Raw genomic sequence first — 18,166 nt, 5'->3', positions numbered from 1 at the left:
TAAAGAGTATATACAATCTACTATCTCTAGGAATATACTTCTTGAGTGAAATTATATTTTAGAATCATTTTGCTCCTCTTCAGCCATTTGTGTTTTATCAACTGCGCACAAATACGGTGTTCATAATATTTGAAACCTCCTCAGCAACCATAGATATTAATTGAATTGTTTTGATTTTTCGTTTACAATTTTTCAGCTCTTTAATTATCTATCAATCTTCAGTTTCTCGGTTGGCAGCACCAAGAAAATTTCAGAGATCGTAAATTATACAGAAGGTCCAGAAATATCATGTATATAATATACGTTCTCTGATATAGGATGTGGTCTCTGTGTCATCCTGTGTTTAATTTAAATGTGGTTAAAATATGACGCAGCCGTCATTCTATGACGTCGAGAATGCTGCCAACTCAATGGTTTTACCATTAAAACTAATTGTAATTTTACATCACATAGTCGTCCTTTTAACAGCTCTATTTCAATATAATCAACCGCTTACTATACTGTTTCTCTTCTTCTTTTTAATTATTGGCTTGAAGAGAGCCCTAGTTGTTTTTAGTTGTTTGAGAGTCGGCAATAGTGGTCGGTCTCTGGAAAATATTCTGGTAACGCTGGATGTCTACTTCGTGATAGGTGTTGGCCGAATTGTCATACTTGCAGCTGAAGTAGCAGCGGTAGTGGCAGAGTTAGAGGCAGAAGCAGAGAATTTTGATTAGTGCCGCTCTCTTCCAGCAAGTAGCAAACTTAAATCAGTAGTAGAAGTTGGGTTCGAGTTAGTTGAATGTGAAAATTCATTGTAGTAGGGATTTTTGAAAACTGAATGCAGTGTTATATACTAGGTGACAAAAAGACAAATCTGAATTCAACAGATATTTAAAATACAGTGAATTTCGATTCGCATGTTTTATAGTGCAGTGAAGAGCTAAGGGAAAATGTAAGAAAAAAATTCCATGAAAAATTAGTAATATTGGCTAGTGTTAATGAAAGAAGAAGCACCTCATAGTGTAGAGTAAATGCTCCGCATTAAAAGGAGCAGCGCAATGAATGTGCTGATTCGAGAAAATATCTAAAATTGATTTTTCTTTTCTCAATATTTTCCTCTCTTTTGCACTTTTGCATACGTTGATCCGGACTTCTGAATATAACTGGTATGACTGCGACAACCGTTTACATTCGGATTCGTTAAATTTTCGTTCAACTTATTCGGTGTTTCTGCGACGGCACTATATTGTGCTCTGCTGAACTGCTTCTCGCATTATCGTGCTGTCGTTCGTCCTCTGTGCCAAATACGTATGTATATTGCTGCTTTGTGTCGCTGCTGCTGTCGCTGCCTTCGTTCTCCATAAAGCTCCCCTATTGGTGGTGCGAATTAAAAGCGATTTTGGTGTACCAAAAAAGTAGAGCTAAGCAGAAGAGAACGAAGCGAATAATAAAAATTGTCCAATTTGTCAGTAGAAAAATCGGTTAAAAATTGTAAAAGTGAACTGTAAATAAAGCAGAGGTACGTTCTGGTTAAAGTCGTTTAATTGAAGGTATAAAGTTGTTCTGCGCTCTGATTAATCCGTTTAACTTGTGAAAAAATTATTCACCGCCATACCATTACCCGAATGAAAATTATAGAAGGTTCATATATATATATACATACAGCAGCAAAAATAATCGAGCGTAGGGAAGGCAAAGTATTTGGATAAGAGCGACATAAAAAACCAAAGACCGCAACACGAAATTAATAATTGAAGCACAAGTATTGGAACGCACAAATTTTCATTTAAATCCACATATAATATTGTACCAATAACTATACTACATCAAGGAAAACTGGAATCGCTTTAATTTACACTCGATTAGCAGAGGAGACAAAACCGCACCCTTAATTCATCCTTCTTGTATCGCCAGTGGATAAATTACTTAGGTACATTTTATGACACAGACTTATTAGAAGAGATAAAGAAAAGTATTAACGTTGTTATTTAAAAAAAGAAAAGAAATTTACTGTACATATATGCATATATATTTAATAATTAACATAATTTTATATAAATCTTAATTCTACTATACATACATACATAAAGGAGCTTCAAAATATTAAAAGGTAACAAAATTTTATTGTATCAATTGCAATAGCAACATCGCCGAAATGAATGAATTAGATAGCTTAAGACAAGAAGCCGAATCTCTTAAAAATGCCATACGAGATGCACGTAAGGCTGCATGTGACACAAGTTTAGTGCAAGCCGCTGCCACATTGGAACCAATAGGCCGTATTCAGATGCGCACACGGCGTACTTTGCGAGGTCATTTGGCAAAGATTTACGCTATGCATTGGGGTAGTGATTCGCGCAATTTGGTTTCGGCATCACAGGATGGCAAATTGATCGTCTGGGATTCACACACCACCAATAAGGTGCATGCTATACCTTTGCGGTCCTCTTGGGTGATGACGTGCGCATATGCACCTTCGGGAAGTTATGTCGCCTGTGGAGGCCTTGACAATATGTGTTCAATCTACAACTTGAAGACGCGTGAGGGAAATGTGCGCGTCTCACGTGAGTTACCTGGCCACGGTGGATATTTGTCATGCTGTCGTTTTCTGGATGACAATCAGATTGTTACCAGCTCTGGCGATATGACTTGTGGCCTCTGGGACATCGAGACAGGCCAACAAGTAACCTCATTCTTAGGACATACTGGCGATGTAATGGCGTTATCTCTGGCGCCAGGATGCAAAACATTTGTGTCTGGTGCTTGTGATGCTTCAGCAAAATTATGGGATATCCGTGAAGGTGTATGTAAACAAACATTTCCGGGACACGAATCTGACATCAACGCAGTGACATTTTTCCCTAATGGACAAGCATTTGCAACAGGTTCTGATGATGCCACGTGCCGCCTTTTCGATATTCGCGCAGACCAGGAGTTGGCAATGTATTCGCACGACAACATTATCTGCGGTATCACATCAGTGGCGTTCTCGAAGAGCGGTCGCTTGCTGTTAGCGGGTTACGATGATTTCAATTGCAATGTATGGGATACAATGAAAGCAGAGCGATCCGGAATTTTAGCAGGTCATGATAATCGTGTCTCATGTCTCGGTGTGACCGAAAATGGCATGGCTGTTGCAACGGGATCATGGGATTCGTTTTTGCGTGTGTGGAATTAAAGCGTTTGCGATTGTACGTTACCCCGCCATAAGTGGAAGATTTGTGGATGCAAGTGCGGACGGAGTGGGATAAGAATATGAAGAGAGGAATATAGCGATAGTGAGTTACAGCTTAAATTGCATTCGCTTTCCACAACTCACCTAGTGATCGACTAACGTGCACCATCGTAATACGGCCACTTCCCACGCTGTAACTCCCCATTATCCTCCATTTTCGGCAGTATATTTAAAAATTTACATACAATACACACAACATTCACTAGTATACACGCAAACAAAAATATATAAACACTCGAACTATCGAAAACCCGGGAAAGGGTCACGGGACAGGGGACACTGGACATAAGACGGAAGCATATGCTGACACACACATACGATTTATATACAAGCTTACATTAAACAAATTATTTGTATAAATTATATACATAAAATCATATAAGTTAAAAGTAATGTAAAACTGATATAAAGTAACGAGACCGATAAATTAATGAGAAAAATGAACCAAAAGCAACAAAAACAAAGCCATTAAGTAAAAATTTGCAGAGACAAAACAAAAAAAATTTAAGATTATGATTATGATGTCACAGTAAAATAATACTGAATATATGTATGTAACTGAATATCAGAGAAACAAAGCACAGAAGCCCTGATAAAAGCGAAGGCTTTAACTGAGTTAAATCACAGCGAAATCTGTTGAAAACGCATTTACAAAACCACAGCAAGAAAATTAAGTCGAAATATTATAAGGGGTAAAAAATTGTAGAAGTATAGTAAATAATACTTGGAATGCAACCCAATAAGATATAAACATTTTCTTATTAAGTTTAAGCCCTAATTTATATACAACTCAAAATTATAAAATGATTCAGAAAATAATAAAAAAGTAAACGAATAAATTTTATATATGGCCCTATAAGCTATGTAGCAGCAGCTAAAATCATACTTACATACACAAAACGTAATAATAATGAGAAAGATAGGAGGAAAACTAAATTTAAATTAATGATCGTAAAATAATTTGTATATTAAAATATAAACAGTAGCGGTATCAGCCGTAGAAACATTACGCCGTTCTTACCGCTAAAATAAAATATATGTGTGTCACATAATTGTGCGAGAACAAAATTAATTTAAAGTATTAGAAGAAAAATTATAAAAAATGATGAAGAAGGATAACCGGTAAAAAAAAGCATTATTAACATCGGTAATAAAAAATAATAATAACAAATTAGCACCATAAAAGCATTGATATAAAAAAGAATCAGACTAATATACATGCATACATGTACTGAATACATATATATGACCTCTCTTACATTTCCATTTCATCGCGGTACGAGGGGATATTTAATAAAAATCAGAAGAGAATTGATGTTTAATTGACTATGTTACTCGTACAAAGGGAGAAAACATCTTTTATTAATATAATATGAAGGCAAAGAAAGATGAAAGGAAATGCATTATCGAAAAATATGAATATATATGTATATATAAATTTTTTTTTTTTTTTTGTTTGGGCTTGCTGTGATTTGTAAATGTAGGGGATGCAGAAACGGCAAATATAAAATTGAAAATTGAAGATGAAACATTAAACGTGCGAAACCTTTGTCAAAACAACAGCATGGTCACATGTCAATAATGTAATGTTACCACATCTTTATAAGAAGTTAGGATTTCACTTAACATGAAAAACATTTATATCTACCATATGGAAATGCGTCTTTAAAAAATTTTCAAAATTTTTAGTCCCCGTACTTGTGCTGACATACTTTGATGTGTTCATAAAATTGCTACACTGAACCACATACATACATAAATACAAAACATACATATACGTACAAAGTAGTTGCACTTGGCGCAAGTACCGTATTGCATTTTATTATTTCAAAACTTTAAATATAGGCAAAAGGGTACAGTAGTAATACATACGATTTAGATTTTGTTATGTATCTATTCTCTTTACGTATTTCGTTGCCCAATTCAGTTACTTGACTCGTTTTCAATCATTCATGTATACATATAAAAAACTTTGGTATGAGCTACAAATCGACTTTTAAGCACAAAAAAATTACCTATTTTAAGATATAACATAACAAATTGTACAAACACTGTGGCATAAATGCTAAGCAATTTAATAAATTATTCAACCGATTTTACCAAAAATTTAATACTTACTCAACTTTTACAAACGCACACATAACACTGAAAACAATCGCAAAAAATATATTTAAAATATTGTCAAATAAAACGCACACATTTATTTTTATTCTATCTAATGTTATTTATTTAAAGAAAACATACCTATGAGTTAAAACTGGTTATAATTGCAATTTACATTTTATTGCGTACACTAGCTTGTGTAGAATATATTTCTTTGTATGATAAAATTATAATAAATTTACTTTATATGTTAACTTCTATACATTTATGAACAAAGAATACTTATATATTGAGTGTATCCTATTTAAAGCTCATACAGAATTATTAACGAAGACGAAATAATACAAAAATATATTTAGAAGCATCAGTGACTCCTAAACTTATAATATATAATGTTTTACGTAATCCTATTTTGTCATTTTTATAAAATAATTGAAATATATATTTTCAATTATTGTTTCATACACGTATGTTAATTGTTTTTTTTTTTTTTATTTTGTTTTATTTTTTATTTAAAGTTATACTGTATTAAATTGAGCTTTAAACATTTTTAAACGTATTTTTGTATGTTTTGAAGAAATATTGAGTATTGTGTCGTTCGTATTTACCCACTCGAAAGTACCGCCTACAAAATTTACGCTGTATTTGTTAATTTTCCTTTGGATTCTACAGTGCAGCATATGTACCTATGTAATGCCGCAAACCTGCCGTGGATATATTTTGTAATCCTTTTCCTCCTATTATTATTTTCGGTATTATTTCAAATCTTAGAACTGATTTAATAAAATTTATAATAGAAATAAAAATAGATAAAACGTACTTTATCCTTCCTTCTTCCATTATTGCTATAATGTCATTTTTTTTTACTTTAACTATCATTTGTATTATTACAATCACTCTCTGATACCCTCAATAACGCATTCAAATCATAATATTTCCATATTTTCTAGCATTGAATGCAGAAATAAAATAGAAATACAATTTTAGTTATAATACGGGGATCCTGGACTCAGGAGAGGTGTATGTGTAATGTGTTTTATTTTTACATCTGATTAACAATACGCAATTGTGTTTAGAAGCCAAAATTAAATGTAAAAACAGCTGAATACCTAAATATAATAAATAGTATGAAATCAGAAAAAAATGGGAACGGTGGATGTAACGTAAAAGAAATAAAAATTTAAAACATCTCAACTCATATTTAAATCTGTAATTATAATTAAAATAAACTGAAATTTAAATAAAAAATACATTTGCTTAGTTAGTGTAAATGAAAAATGGTTGTGTTTGGGATGTTGTCCTCGGACACTACTATGATTAATATGCATGCACATATTGCGGAATAGACTATGCAAATTAACTATTGCAACTGATTACTTAGTTGCATTACAGTCTGGAGACTCACAATAAGGCTATTCGTATTTAACTTTGTGATTTTGTGTTGTTATTGCTTAGTTTTATTTTAATAATATGCAATCTTTGATTAATTGTACATATGCTATAGGTTGTTGTTGTAGCATCAGAAAAAATAAATAAATTTACATAAAGTCAATGGAACGATGAGCTGTATGAGATATACTTTGTTCAGCGAATTAAGAGACAGCGGCTACGTTGGCTAGGTCATGTTGTCCGGATGAGAATGATCCCGCTTTGAAAGTATTTGATTCAGTACCCGCCGGTGGAAGCAACTCCGTTGTAGAGATCAGGTGGTAAAGGACCAGGAACTTGATATCTCCAATTGGCGCCGAATAGCGAAGAAAAAAAACGAGTAGCGCGCGGTTGTTAACTCGGCTATACCCGCGTAAGTGCTGTCTACGCCAGTACGGCTATAGGTTATTGTTGTAGTTGTAGCGTCAGAATTCTGCAGAGTTGAAAGTCCTTGGTCGGATAAAAATCAGGGTCCCTTCCGGTTACGTAGACCCGACTGGAGTGGGAACAATAGGTCGTGGCTAGTGATTAGAAGTAGCACCACGGGATATTTTCACGGCCAGTCTTCCTACTTTGGGAAGTCGGAATATGATTTGAATGAAGAATGATTAGTTTATATTATATATTATTCGTGAGTAAAAAGAAGCGATTCTTTTAATTTATGTCAATGCTATACTCATATTTAGCTGCACTTAAATGTGTGTAATTTATTTAGATGAAATGAAATCATTTATCCTATATTATGATCAAAATTAGGAACTCGTAGTCACATCTTAGTATTAACGGAAAATAATCGAGAAAATACTCGACTACCAATTTATTATTGCATCAACATATTCACAAAAGTTGGTAGGCCAGTGTTAATGGAACTATTGATGTCGAAGTGGTAACATAATAAATCGAATATTTGTATTTTAATAAAGATAACTTCATATTAAACGGAACTACGAAGCACAAGCAAGCTATTTAAATTTATTCTATCAAATCTATCTTATTTTAACACCTGTGTGTGAAAAACAAGATACTCATGTTGTAGCGCTAGATAACATTCCGCCAATAATTTTGAAGAATGCTGGCGAGTTAACACTATTTAGCCGGATATATATCCAAGACCGTTTCGGATACGTATGCATGATTGTCATGGGAACGAAATGAAACATACTCACATCTCTGTATACAGTGATTGCTGTTTAACATATTTGCATTAACAAATTTTGCAGATATTATTCGTTTTTAAAACACTACGACACCTAAATAAATAAATACGCATAATTGTGAATTTTGATTTAATATATGACAATTTTTCGAAGTTTTTAACAGGTAATTTTCTTTCTATCATAACTCCAGCAATAGTTCCGCTAGCGTTTCGCTCCAAAGGTTTCATGTTTTTCATTCACTTCTTTTTCCCAATATCTCTACTAGAGATAACAAAATAAGCATTATATTTTGAAGAACGTAATGGAAAAAATTTCTAATGCACATAATTTTTTTATTTGAAGTATTTGAAATATAATTATCGAATTATATCGATTGCTCCCTAAAGCTGTACTTGTATATCGGTTATTGTTATTATTTTATGTCGACCTGAAGTGACATAAAACCTTTTAGACGCATTTCATATTATATATACATATGTACCACATGTTTTATAAAATTTAGTTATATATTTATGTTTATTTCATACATTATTGTGCATATCAGCGTTGATCTTTCATATGTGCCATATTGAGTTAATGCTCAATGCTGTCAACAATTTCCAACTTGAGAATCGGTTTGATTTATCCCATAACTGGGCTAAAAAAAATTGTCACCTGCTCATTGCATCTGCACTTAAACCGTAATTGGAATTTACTTTGGTATTCAACTTACCGCACAGCATATTCTCATCGAATTAAATACGAAATGGATAAGGTATATTTGCGTCATGATGGATCTAGTCAAGATCTTCATATCAACTTTAGGTTTACTAATGACGACGTACGAGTGGATAGAGAGTTTAACTTTTGTCGAAAAATTACTGAAAATATAGAAGATGCACTTTTACGTATACGGAATAATATAGAAAAGGAATTGAGTAAAAAATCGAAAAAGGGCAAAAAGAAAAGCTTGTCCCAGACACAAGAACCAATAACAAACAATTACGATAAGGTATGTTATCATAATTGTTATTAATATAATTTAATATGAATTTCATTCAGATTCTTGTAGAAATTGTTCGTTCTGAATTATGTAAAAAAGTTGAAAATATGACTTTTGAAAAACTACTGGAAACCAAAAGTAATGACTTGAAATTACTTGTGATGGATAAAAGTTATGAAATAGTATACAACTTTCCTTGGGTTTTAAATTTAACTTTACCGACAAATATACTAGCAGGCTTTAGAGTATACCCTAGCAAAGTGGAATTACAGTTTGCGAATCGTAAACACAGTATTGGAAAATGGTATAAAGCAAAAAAGGTAATTTTTGTTTCTTAAATCTAATTTTGACCAAATTAATTTAACATATTTTCTATTGAAACAGCCATCTAGCGGAGATTTACTTCGGGGAGCTGAATGGATAGAGTGCGGTAATGGTTTCCATTATGATACGAGTGTTAAGGATATAGGATACTTTTTAAAGTTTCAGTTAACACCTAGCAACGAAGCTGGTCAATGCGGCCCACAAGTTGAACATATTACTAAAAATGAAGTACAGGCAGGACCGGGCCACTGCCCATTTGAGACAAGGCACTTGTGTACCAAAAATAGATTGAGAGGTGATTATATTCGAGTGGTTTCGTATAATATTTTAGCTGATCTATATGCCGACAGTGATTATACGCGAACGCATCTTTTTCCTTACTGCCCACCATATGCGTTAAAAATCGACTACCGCAAGCAATTATACTTGAAGGAAATAATTGGTTACAATGCTGACATTATTTGTTTGCAGGAAGTAGATTTAAAAATATTTGATTTAGATCTGAAAAATATCTTTGATTCTGAAGAATTTGGTTACCATGGTGTTATTGCTCAGAAAGGCACATGTGGAGAGGGTGTAGCTATATTTTACTTGACATCCCGTTTTAATTTGGTTTATAAATATGAACTAAATATTGGGGAAAATATTCGTACTCTCCCACAGTTTGCGGAATTATGGACACAAATAAAAAATAACACGAAACTTGTGGAGCGAATTTGCGATAGGTCTACAACACTTCAGGTATATACATACATATGAAATTGATTTTGAAATGCAAATTCAATATTTTGTTGAACTATATTTTCTTAAAGTTATTGGTGCTAAAGTGTAAGGAAAGCGGGCGTTATTTGTTAGTTGCGAATACGCACCTTTATTTCCATCCCGATGCGGATCATATTAGACTGTTACAAATGGGTTTTGCAATGTTGTACATCGAACACATATATGAAGATATTATAACTAAGCTAAATTTGTCTGATCGGCGAGAGCTGTCATTACTATTTTGCGGTGATTTCAACAGCGTTCCGGAATGTGGCATTTATAAATTAATGTTGGAAGGAAACGTGGGGAAAGGATGCATGGATTGGATAAGCAGTACTAGAATTCATTTTAATACGAGAGAATGTTGACAATAATGTGTCTGATTCCATTTCATTTCAGATATCGAAGAGGCAGTACAAAATGTGTCCCTTTCTCAACCTTTTCAAATAAAATCTGCATGTGGTACACCTCCTTACACGAACTTTACACATACATTTGCAGCCTGCCTGGATTATATATTTTATCAAAGTGATTGCTTAGATATTCATCAGGTATTTTTAATATCCCCTGACAGTTTTTAAATGCTAAATAATTTGAGTTACAGGTGGTACCTCTGCCTACGGAAGAAGAACTGAAATGTCATACAGCTATACCATCTGTGGTTTTCCCCTCGGACCATGTGGCCCTAGTTGCAGATCTAAAGTTTAAGTCTTTGTAAACTTTTTTAATGTTTAGTTTTTTAAGATGAAAGTGAATAAACTTTGATTTTGCTTATTAGTTTAATTCAAGCAGTTCTGTTATAGCTAATTGGATAGCGTCAGTTAATTTAACAAATATATATATACTTTTAACAGTTTGTTAACGCAATAATGTAAATATTCATAAGTTGAAACTCGGTTTTATTTTTGATATCACACACAAGATTAATTAATATAGTATATATTACGTAGAATTGTACTCATACCACTGCATACATCTTGTGATTTTTCTTAAATATTATGGTCTAGGGTGAAATTTAAGTTACACTGACCTACTTTCTGTACCACATTTGTAACGTTTTCATTCGTTTTACTTTTTTCTGTAACTGAAGAACGCCGTACATAAGAGCCTCAGCAGTTGGTGGACATCCCGGAACATAAATATCCACTGGTATAATACGATCGCAACCTCGCACAACTGAGTACGAATAATGATAGTATCCACCACCGTTAGCACAACTACCCATGGAAATAACCCAACGAGGCTCAGGCATTTGATCATAAACTTTACGGAGAGCAGGTGCCATTTTGTTTGTAAGGGTCCCTGCAACAATTATAACATCTGCTTGCCGCGGTGAAGCACGGAATACAACGCCATATCGATCCATATCATAACGAGGAGCTGCAATATGCATCATTTCTACAGCACAGCAAGCCAATCCAAATGTCAATGGCCAAATGGAACCTTTGCGGCCCCAATTCAAAAGATCATCCAAACGAGCAATCGACCATTCCACCATATTAGGTTGATTTCTACCAAATGGTGACGCACTTTTTTTCGGGAGTGGACTGTTCGAATCTACCACTGGCATTGTTTGCTGTTGCCGCACTGCAATCGTGTTAACAGCAGGTCCGAAAGCTCCATTAACAAATAAAGTACTGGAGTATCCAGAGTTGCATACCAGCACTTTGGATGTTTTGTTTACCAGCGCAGCAACAGAGCGAAGCATTTTTAATTACTACGAGTTCTGCAAGAGATGTGAAATATATGAATGAATCCATAGCGATGATAAATTAAATAATAATATATAAACACAACTAAAAAGATCAAAAGTTTAATAAAAAATGGTTTAATTAAATAAAAATTGCAAAAACCTTTTTTATATAACTAGATTCTTTCACCTTAGGTTGACAGCGAACATACGGTTGGCAATTGTCAAAAGTGACATAAATATTTTATCGATTTTGATTACAAGTGTTCTGCGTCGACTATTTTGACAGGAAAACGGGATGCTTTCTACAATTATGGGAAATTGCTCTAATATAAAAAAAAACATTTTTGAAAATAATAATTTGAAACAATTACATATTAAGAGTTCAAAAACAGAAAAAAAATTACATAGACGATATACTAGTACACTAATACTAGGTAATCAATATCCAATAGTTTAATTCATATTTTTAATAAATTATAAGTATTAATTTTAATTAGAATTATAAACACACTACTAGGAACAAAACAGCATATTATTTTGTAATCCCTACACTTGTTATTTGATTTTCTTTATTTTAGAATTTCCCTCTCCAATGCTATTTTTTTTTATTTCAAGAAAATGTACACTTTATATCGAAATTGCAGCACTGTAGAAATATGTAACATATATCCTCTTCCGTTGGCTTGTCTCAATATAGTACGGTTAGGTTATTTAAAAAATAAAGAAAAATAAAAAGTAACTTTGCTTGCTTCTCATTTTGGAAAAAAATGCAAAATAACGTGGAATTCCTTTCATCAGTCATGGAATGTACACAGGAATTGTCTTCATACGTCACAAGACAAGATATATTAAATTTTCCTTTTCCATACAAATTGTGGTTAGTTGTTCATTTAGATTATTGTGATTTTTTACGTTGGAATCGAGACGGAACGGTGATACTACTTGATTTAATAGCCCTAGAAGATTATTTAAATTCTACTCAGTCTATTTTTAAAATTAAAAATCGTTCCGTCTTTTTGGATCATCTCGAGCAATTTAAATTTGATAGACTTAATGCCATGCCAGAAGCGGATGAAGATTTACTACTTCAGTATAGAAACGAAAATTTCCAACGTCATCGCCTAGACCTTCTGGCGAAAATACGACGACATACTTATCAATTATTAGGAGAAATGGATCAAAAGAGTAACAACGATGTGGAGACTACTAACCAATCGCAGCGTTTGGTTGAAGAAAATAAGAACCGCCAGGTTTCTGACCGTATGTTGGGCGACTTGTGTTTTATGTCACATGGAGGTCTATCAAATATTCAAAAGAGCAGATTACGCTTTCAAACAGTTTTGAGTTTCCAAAATGAAACACGCATTTTGGAAGACAAATTACATGCATCTGATGAATCTGCAGCTATTCAAGCTCAACAACGCCGCATTAAATCTGATGTGACTAGTCGTTCGGGTACCGGACCCGTAGAGGAAGAACAAGTTATAGAGCTACCCGTTGATTTATTTGAGAATCCGCATGATTCGGTATTACATTTAGGAGAAGACTTTCGCCCAGAATATGCAGGCTATTACGGCAACTGCAGTAAAGAACAAGTCCTTCATTTTTTTGGAGATTATTTGCCAATGTATGAAGATGGTTCAATGGAAATAAAAAAAATTGTAGCTGAAATATGGTTCGATTATGTAAATATTTTATTTGTACATTTAATTAACATATATATTTCAGCACTGCTAATCAACAAGCTATTTTATCCACTGAAGAACCATTTGGCGATCAGCTCCATGTTGGTGACCAAGATGGTACTTTAACGTCGTCTACAACGCCCTCATGTATTGCGCAGCAAATTTCACCTACGTTAAATTTATCTTCAACTTTAGAACCAATTTTTAAGAACGACGAAGAGGACGACGTAAATCAAAATTTTTCTAAATCCGAAGATAATTTGAACGTTTGTGCTATAGGAGATACCGAGGCAGAAATTTCCATGGATGAGTTTATTAAATTCAAGGAGAATATCAAAGAAGATATGAAAGTTAGTTACGGCGAAACAAAAGACTTTCCACAAATGCCTACGGCAATAAAAATGGAAATTACAGATGAATCTGATTCTGAGAATGAAGCCAATTTTCGAAATTTTTTTAGTCAGTACCGTGCATCTTTAAATTTACTATATGAACGTCATTAATGATCAGGATGATCAAGTGTACTAGCAAAACTTGTCAATTCAATAATTTATACCTTCTTAGTTTTTTACCTAGTTATAATTTTAATCAAACGTTAACGACCTTTATAATGTTTATCCTCACTTTGTTGGTATTTAGTTTTGAAGAATTATTATGCGTCTTACTAAATAATACAGCCAGAAGATATTCAACAATACATATTAGTTTTTGTTCTAAGGTGTATCGATTAGAAAGTTGCATATTTTCGTATATATTTAACAAGCGGCTTGTCTTTGGGACTCTTCCTTTGCTTCTTCTCCAGATACTTCACGCGCGCATCTAGCCATTGTTGGTGACGCTCGGGAAATCGGGTCCGTCATGAAGTATTCTCGCAATTTCTTTTGTTTTACATCTATTTTTGTATTTTCAATTGACTTGGACTAGAAAAGAAAGTTGTTACCTTCAGAAAATCAGGAAGCTAAAATAAAAAATTTACTGCGGCCAATTGCTCAGTTAAACTGCCGAATGTAGGAGACTCCAACTTTCCAAAACGTACCAAGTGCGGAGCTATATCTTCAATGCGATTTCTCAAATCATCCAAATTATCATAAGGCAAAGGTGTGCCTGAAACATTTAAAATCAAATAATTTCAAGTTTTTAATACATAATAAACATTAAGTCCACCTAAAATTTCTGACAGAGCACGTAGAATCTTCCAGTCCTCACGAGCCATTCCTGGGGGTGATACAGCGGCTAATGTTTGCTGAGCACGACCTTCTGTATTCACATATATTGCCTGCTTTTCGGTATACGCAGCTCCAGGAAGAACAGCATCTGCAATCGAAGCACCATTATCGCCGTGATGTCCTATATAAATAACATAGCAATCTTTAGGCAATTTTTCACGGTCAACTTTTCCACCATCAGCTCCAAGAAGTATTAGAACTTTCGGCTGTACTTTAAGTGCAGCCTGTATTCCCGGCTGATATCCAACATCCAGAGCACCGGTTTGCCCTGCATTATTTTGCAGCACATTAAATGCATTCCAGCCCTGGAATTAAAAAAAAACCCCACAGACACAAATTTAAAATGAAGTAAATAAATAACATCTTGTGATAAATTGAATTTTGCTAAAAGTAAGATATGCCGAAGTCTTTGCATCTTAAATACAGGGAAATTATATTTAAACTTTTCTAGTCATAATAGTTTTCTGGATTGGGTTAAATTTATTTCATCATATAACTTCATTTTTTTGATTCGGAGCATAGTTTTTTACACAAAAAGCGTGTTAGATGAGTTGGTTTCATAGGGTATGAAAAGATGTGGAGACACATTGTGTAGTCTGCCTGAAGAGGAATTCGTTGTGTTCCTTAACTGGAAGTATATGGACCTCACTGTGTAGGTGTTTGATGCGAGACATCAAGAGCATCCTGTTATTGTACGAAGTGTACTGGCTATTCTAAAGCTATATCCAGACGAGCATACTGCTGCTGCGTATTTTCTGCCCGACCGGCCTATTGCCTTGGAAGTAAATCAACGCTTCCTTGTCATAACACTAGGTCGTCCTGGCTAGCGACTTGACATTTTGTTTCGGCCTGTTTGGCAATGATCGCTGCCATATGCGGAGTAAATACCTTAAACCTCTGCAAATGTAATGCCTAAAACCTTAGGCTTTTTAACCGTCGGTTATACAGGGAATGTTTTCTGTTGCTACAACTATATTAAGTATTAATATTAAAAAAAAAGCTTATAATGCCATAAGTTTAAACAAACGACCGTTGATTGCTAATGTTATTCAATGTACCCACCTGTTTGTTGAGTTTCTTACAATACGTAGCTACTGTTGAATGTATTCCAGCTGCATCAGATCTTTCCAATACATCTGCTCCCAGTACAATTGCGGGTTTCTTAGCATTTTCAAGTACTTTTGAAAATGCATGTCCACCATTACAAACTTGATTAATTAAACCAGCATCTTCTCCCAAATTTTGATGATTGTATGAGAGATCTATTTTGGGTCCAATGGAAGCAATATCCATTTCGTTATTGATGTATGATTTACGTAAACGAGTGTTGACTAAGGGAGCTTCATAACGTGGATTGGTACCGATAAGTAAAACAGCATCTGCTTGTTCTAGATCTATAACGGATATCAATCGATTTGTGAATTTATTAAAGTTATAAAAATATAAAATGTCTCACCTGCTATAGTGGTATTGCAAACATAGTTTGATCGCAAATCAGATCCAGAACCCTTAACATTAAAGTTTTGCTCGGTACAGAGAGTTTCCCCCCCATTACGGTTTAGTAAATCTTTAAGAGCCACAAGCGATTCTACATCAACCAGTTGACCAGCTATAGCAGCAACGGCACCTTTTGCGTCTTTTATAGCTTTAGCAACTGATATTAATGCTCCTTCCCATTCTACTGCATGTAATTCACCATTTGGCATGCGAACCATGGGTGCAACCAAACGTTGACGTTTTAAACCATCGCATGCAAAACGGGATTTGTCAGCCAACCATTCTTCATTAACATCCTCATTTTCTCGGGGTACAATACGTAGAACTTCGTTCGTTCGTGTGCTTACGACAATATTGCTACCAACGGCGTCCAAAATATCAATACTATTAACTTTTCGAATTTCCCATGGCCGTGCTACGAAACTATTGGATCATTTTGTTATATTCATTTGAACGATATCAAAATATAAAACAAAAACAGCTACCTGTAAGGTTTGCTAGTCAATGCACCAACAGGACACAAATCTATAACATTTCCGGAAAGTTCAGACAGGAACAGTTTTTCAACATAAGTACCGATTTGCATGTCATTACCACGGCCCGTGGTGCCAAGGTCTTCAACACCGGCCACTTCACAGGCAAATCGAACACAACGAGTACAGTGAATGCAACGAGTCATTATTCCTTTGACTAGTGGTCCAAAATTTTTATCTTCAACGGCTCTGAAATATTACAATCGAATTAATTTATAATTAAAAACATAAATATTAAAACGTACCTTTTTCCAGTATGATTTATATCAGTAAATCTGGATCGATCTGAACCAAACGCCATAGCTTGATCTTGAAGATCACATTCGCCTCCCTGATCACAAATAGGACAATCTAGTGGATGATTCATCAACAAGAATTCCATTACGCCTTCACGAGCTTTTCTGGTCATTTCCGAGTTAGTCTTTATACGCCATCCTTTCATTACAGGCATTGCACATGCTGCTACGGGTTTTGGACTTTTTTCTACTTCTACAAGACACATACGACAATTGCCTGCAACTGACAAACGTTCGTGATAACAAAATCGTGGTATTTCTACCCCAGCCACAGCGCATGCCTGCCAAAACCAAATATTATTTTATAGTAATATTTTCAAAATTATATTAATATATTACCTGTAAAACAGTAGTTCCAGGCAAAACTTTAACAGAGACGTCGTCAACAAAAACTTCTATTTTTTCTGGTGCCTTAGCTGGTGTTTGCGATAACGCAGCGCTGGAACGAATGGCTTTGCTGGTAATCCCATGTGTTGGTGAACCGAATCTTCCTTGTATAACCTTCGTAAGCGGTGCACGAAACATTTTTTTTCTAAAAATCAATACAATCAATTTATAGAAATATTTTATAAGAAAATTAAGTTCAAAACGTATAGTATCTCCTAATTACATAAGTCAAAGACCTTATAAAAAACTAATTGGAAAAGACAAACTAAAAATTTTAAATATTATTAGAAGGGGTTTATTATTTAGGTACGATATGTAATGTTTATCGGAAATATATTTGATAAATACTTACTTTAAAATATTAAAATGTTTTCAGCGACAGCAAAATATTGTAGACTACAAATGTATTTTTTATGTGCAGATAGTATCCAATATGACAGTTGACAACTGATCAATGACATTTCGTATGTATATATGTACGTATATGTATGTCAAAACATCAAGTTTGCATTTAATGGAATGGAAATTTTAAATTAAAAATTATTGTTACACATTAACATTTGTAAATCTTATCGCGAATAAATTTAAAATTCATCGCAAAACAAAAGAATTATACATTTCAGTATATATTGCTACTCCCCAACGACATATGTATATAAATGTGACAGTTATTACGAATAATCAGAAACCGGAAAATAGGAACCAGGGTTTTTTGGTGTGCCCTACATTCGTCGAAAGAGGTGTCAGGTTGTTTCAGTTTTAAAACACAGGTTACTGTAACATATGAAAAGATCGTAACAGTATTAAATGGATGCAGCGTGCACCATAGTTCCAGCAAGTCGCGACTACCCGAAACTCCTATACGTTGAAAGAATTCTG

At 34.0% G+C, this 18,166-nt stretch overlaps 5 protein-coding genes across 7 annotated transcripts; 3 read left to right on the top strand and 2 right to left on the bottom strand.

Annotated features, from left to right (window-relative positions):
* The first annotated feature begins 714 nt into the window (after positions 1 to 714).
* Gbeta13F (guanine nucleotide-binding protein subunit beta-1) lies at positions 715 to 6,567 on the top strand. 2 transcript variants are annotated; one of them, XM_036365282.2, is made up of 3 exons: positions 715 to 931; positions 1,346 to 1,909; positions 2,070 to 6,567. In XM_036365282.2, the coding sequence occupies exon 3, from the start codon at positions 2,135 to 2,137 to the stop codon at positions 3,155 to 3,157; it is 1,023 nt and encodes a 340-aa protein (XP_036221175.1). In that variant the 5' UTR covers positions 715 to 931; positions 1,346 to 1,909; positions 2,070 to 2,134; the 3' UTR covers positions 3,158 to 6,567. The 2 variants fall into 2 exon arrangements, with proteins under 2 accessions (XP_036221175.1, XP_036221173.1); XM_036365280.2 differs by having other exon boundaries at positions 717 to 931; positions 2,122 to 6,567.
* A 1,784-nt stretch (positions 6,568 to 8,351) lies between these two features.
* On the top strand, positions 8,352 to 10,753 carry LOC118681290 (2',5'-phosphodiesterase 12). Its single transcript, XM_036365276.2, has 6 exons — positions 8,352 to 8,893; positions 8,944 to 9,204; positions 9,269 to 9,949; positions 10,021 to 10,303; positions 10,370 to 10,521; positions 10,575 to 10,753. Exons 1-6 carry the CDS (start codon positions 8,486 to 8,488, stop codon positions 10,686 to 10,688), a joined length of 1,899 nt encoding a protein of 632 aa, XP_036221169.2. The 5' UTR covers positions 8,352 to 8,485; the 3' UTR covers positions 10,689 to 10,753.
* Positions 10,754 to 10,852: 99 nt separating this feature from the next.
* Positions 10,853 to 11,947, bottom strand: ND-20 (NADH dehydrogenase (ubiquinone) 20 kDa subunit). Of its 2 annotated transcripts, none has more exons than XM_036365285.2 (2): positions 11,851 to 11,947; positions 10,853 to 11,696 (listed from the first exon to the last, which is right to left on the bottom strand). In XM_036365285.2, exon 2 carries the CDS (start codon positions 11,676 to 11,678, stop codon positions 11,001 to 11,003), a length of 678 nt encoding a protein of 225 aa, XP_036221178.2. In that variant the 5' UTR covers positions 11,679 to 11,696; positions 11,851 to 11,947; the 3' UTR covers positions 10,853 to 11,000. The 2 variants fall into 2 exon arrangements, with proteins under 2 accessions (XP_036221178.2, XP_036221177.2); XM_036365284.2 differs by having other exon boundaries at positions 11,824 to 11,934.
* A 387-nt stretch (positions 11,948 to 12,334) lies between these two features.
* Positions 12,335 to 14,053, top strand: comr (cookie monster). Its single transcript, XM_036365279.2, has 2 exons — positions 12,335 to 13,338; positions 13,392 to 14,053. The coding sequence occupies exons 1-2, from the start codon at positions 12,431 to 12,433 to the stop codon at positions 13,849 to 13,851; spliced, it is 1,368 nt and encodes a 455-aa protein (XP_036221172.1). The 5' UTR covers positions 12,335 to 12,430; the 3' UTR covers positions 13,852 to 14,053.
* On the bottom strand, positions 13,906 to 17,774 carry ND-75 (NADH dehydrogenase (ubiquinone) 75 kDa subunit). The gene is made up of 9 exons (XM_070110147.1): positions 17,640 to 17,774; positions 17,240 to 17,432; positions 16,850 to 17,181; positions 16,557 to 16,793; positions 16,031 to 16,494; positions 15,637 to 15,968; positions 14,513 to 14,879; positions 14,325 to 14,452; positions 13,906 to 14,268 (listed from the first exon to the last, which is right to left on the bottom strand). Exons 2-9 carry the CDS (start codon positions 17,423 to 17,425, stop codon positions 14,104 to 14,106), a joined length of 2,211 nt encoding a protein of 736 aa, XP_069966248.1. The 5' UTR covers positions 17,426 to 17,432; positions 17,640 to 17,774; the 3' UTR covers positions 13,906 to 14,103.
* Between the last annotated feature and the right edge of the window lie 392 nt (positions 17,775 to 18,166).

Source organism: Bactrocera oleae, chromosome 5 (assembly GCF_042242935.1).
Source record: "Bactrocera oleae isolate idBacOlea1 chromosome 5, idBacOlea1, whole genome shotgun sequence".
In the NCBI taxonomy this organism is placed as follows: Eukaryota; Metazoa; Arthropoda; class Insecta; order Diptera; family Tephritidae; genus Bactrocera; species Bactrocera oleae.
Note: the sequence above shows the minus strand (reverse complement) of the source record. Positions and strands in the feature narration are given on the sequence as shown.

What these genes read in the sequence shown, in the direction of transcription:
- Gbeta13F (XM_036365282.2), top strand. Translation starts at nt 2,135, where the DNA reads ATGAATGAATTAGATAGCTTAAGACAAGAAGCCGAATCTCTTAAAAAT.
- LOC118681290 (XM_036365276.2), top strand. Translation starts at nt 8,486, where the DNA reads ATGCTGTCAACAATTTCCAACTTGAGAATCGGTTTGATTTATCCCATA. An exon ending in TAACAAACAATTACGATAAG is followed by an intron (nt 8,894 to 8,943) that starts GTATGTTATCAT and finishes AATTTCATTCAG; the next exon opens with ATTCTTGTAGAAATTGTTCG. An exon ending in ATGCATGGATTGGATAAGCA is followed by an intron (nt 10,304 to 10,369) that starts GTACTAGAATTC and finishes ATTTCATTTCAG; the next exon opens with ATATCGAAGAGGCAGTACAA.
- ND-20 (XM_036365285.2), bottom strand. Translation starts at nt 11,678, where the DNA reads ATGCTTCGCTCTGTTGCTGCGCTGGTAAACAAAACATCCAAAGTGCTG.
- comr (XM_036365279.2), top strand. Translation starts at nt 12,431, where the DNA reads ATGCAAAATAACGTGGAATTCCTTTCATCAGTCATGGAATGTACACAG. An exon ending in AAAATTGTAGCTGAAATATG is followed by an intron (nt 13,339 to 13,391) that starts GTTCGATTATGT and finishes TATATATTTCAG; the next exon opens with CACTGCTAATCAACAAGCTA.
- ND-75 (XM_070110147.1), bottom strand. Translation starts at nt 17,425, where the DNA reads ATGTTTCGTGCACCGCTTACGAAGGTTATACAAGGAAGATTCGGTTCA. An exon ending in ATAAATCATACTGGAAAAAG is followed by an intron (nt 16,794 to 16,849) that starts GTACGTTTTAAT and finishes GTAATATTTCAG; the next exon opens with AGCCGTTGAAGATAAAAATT. An exon ending in TTGACTAGCAAACCTTACAG is followed by an intron (nt 16,495 to 16,556) that starts GTAGCTGTTTTT and finishes ATGATCCAATAG; the next exon opens with TTTCGTAGCACGGCCATGGG.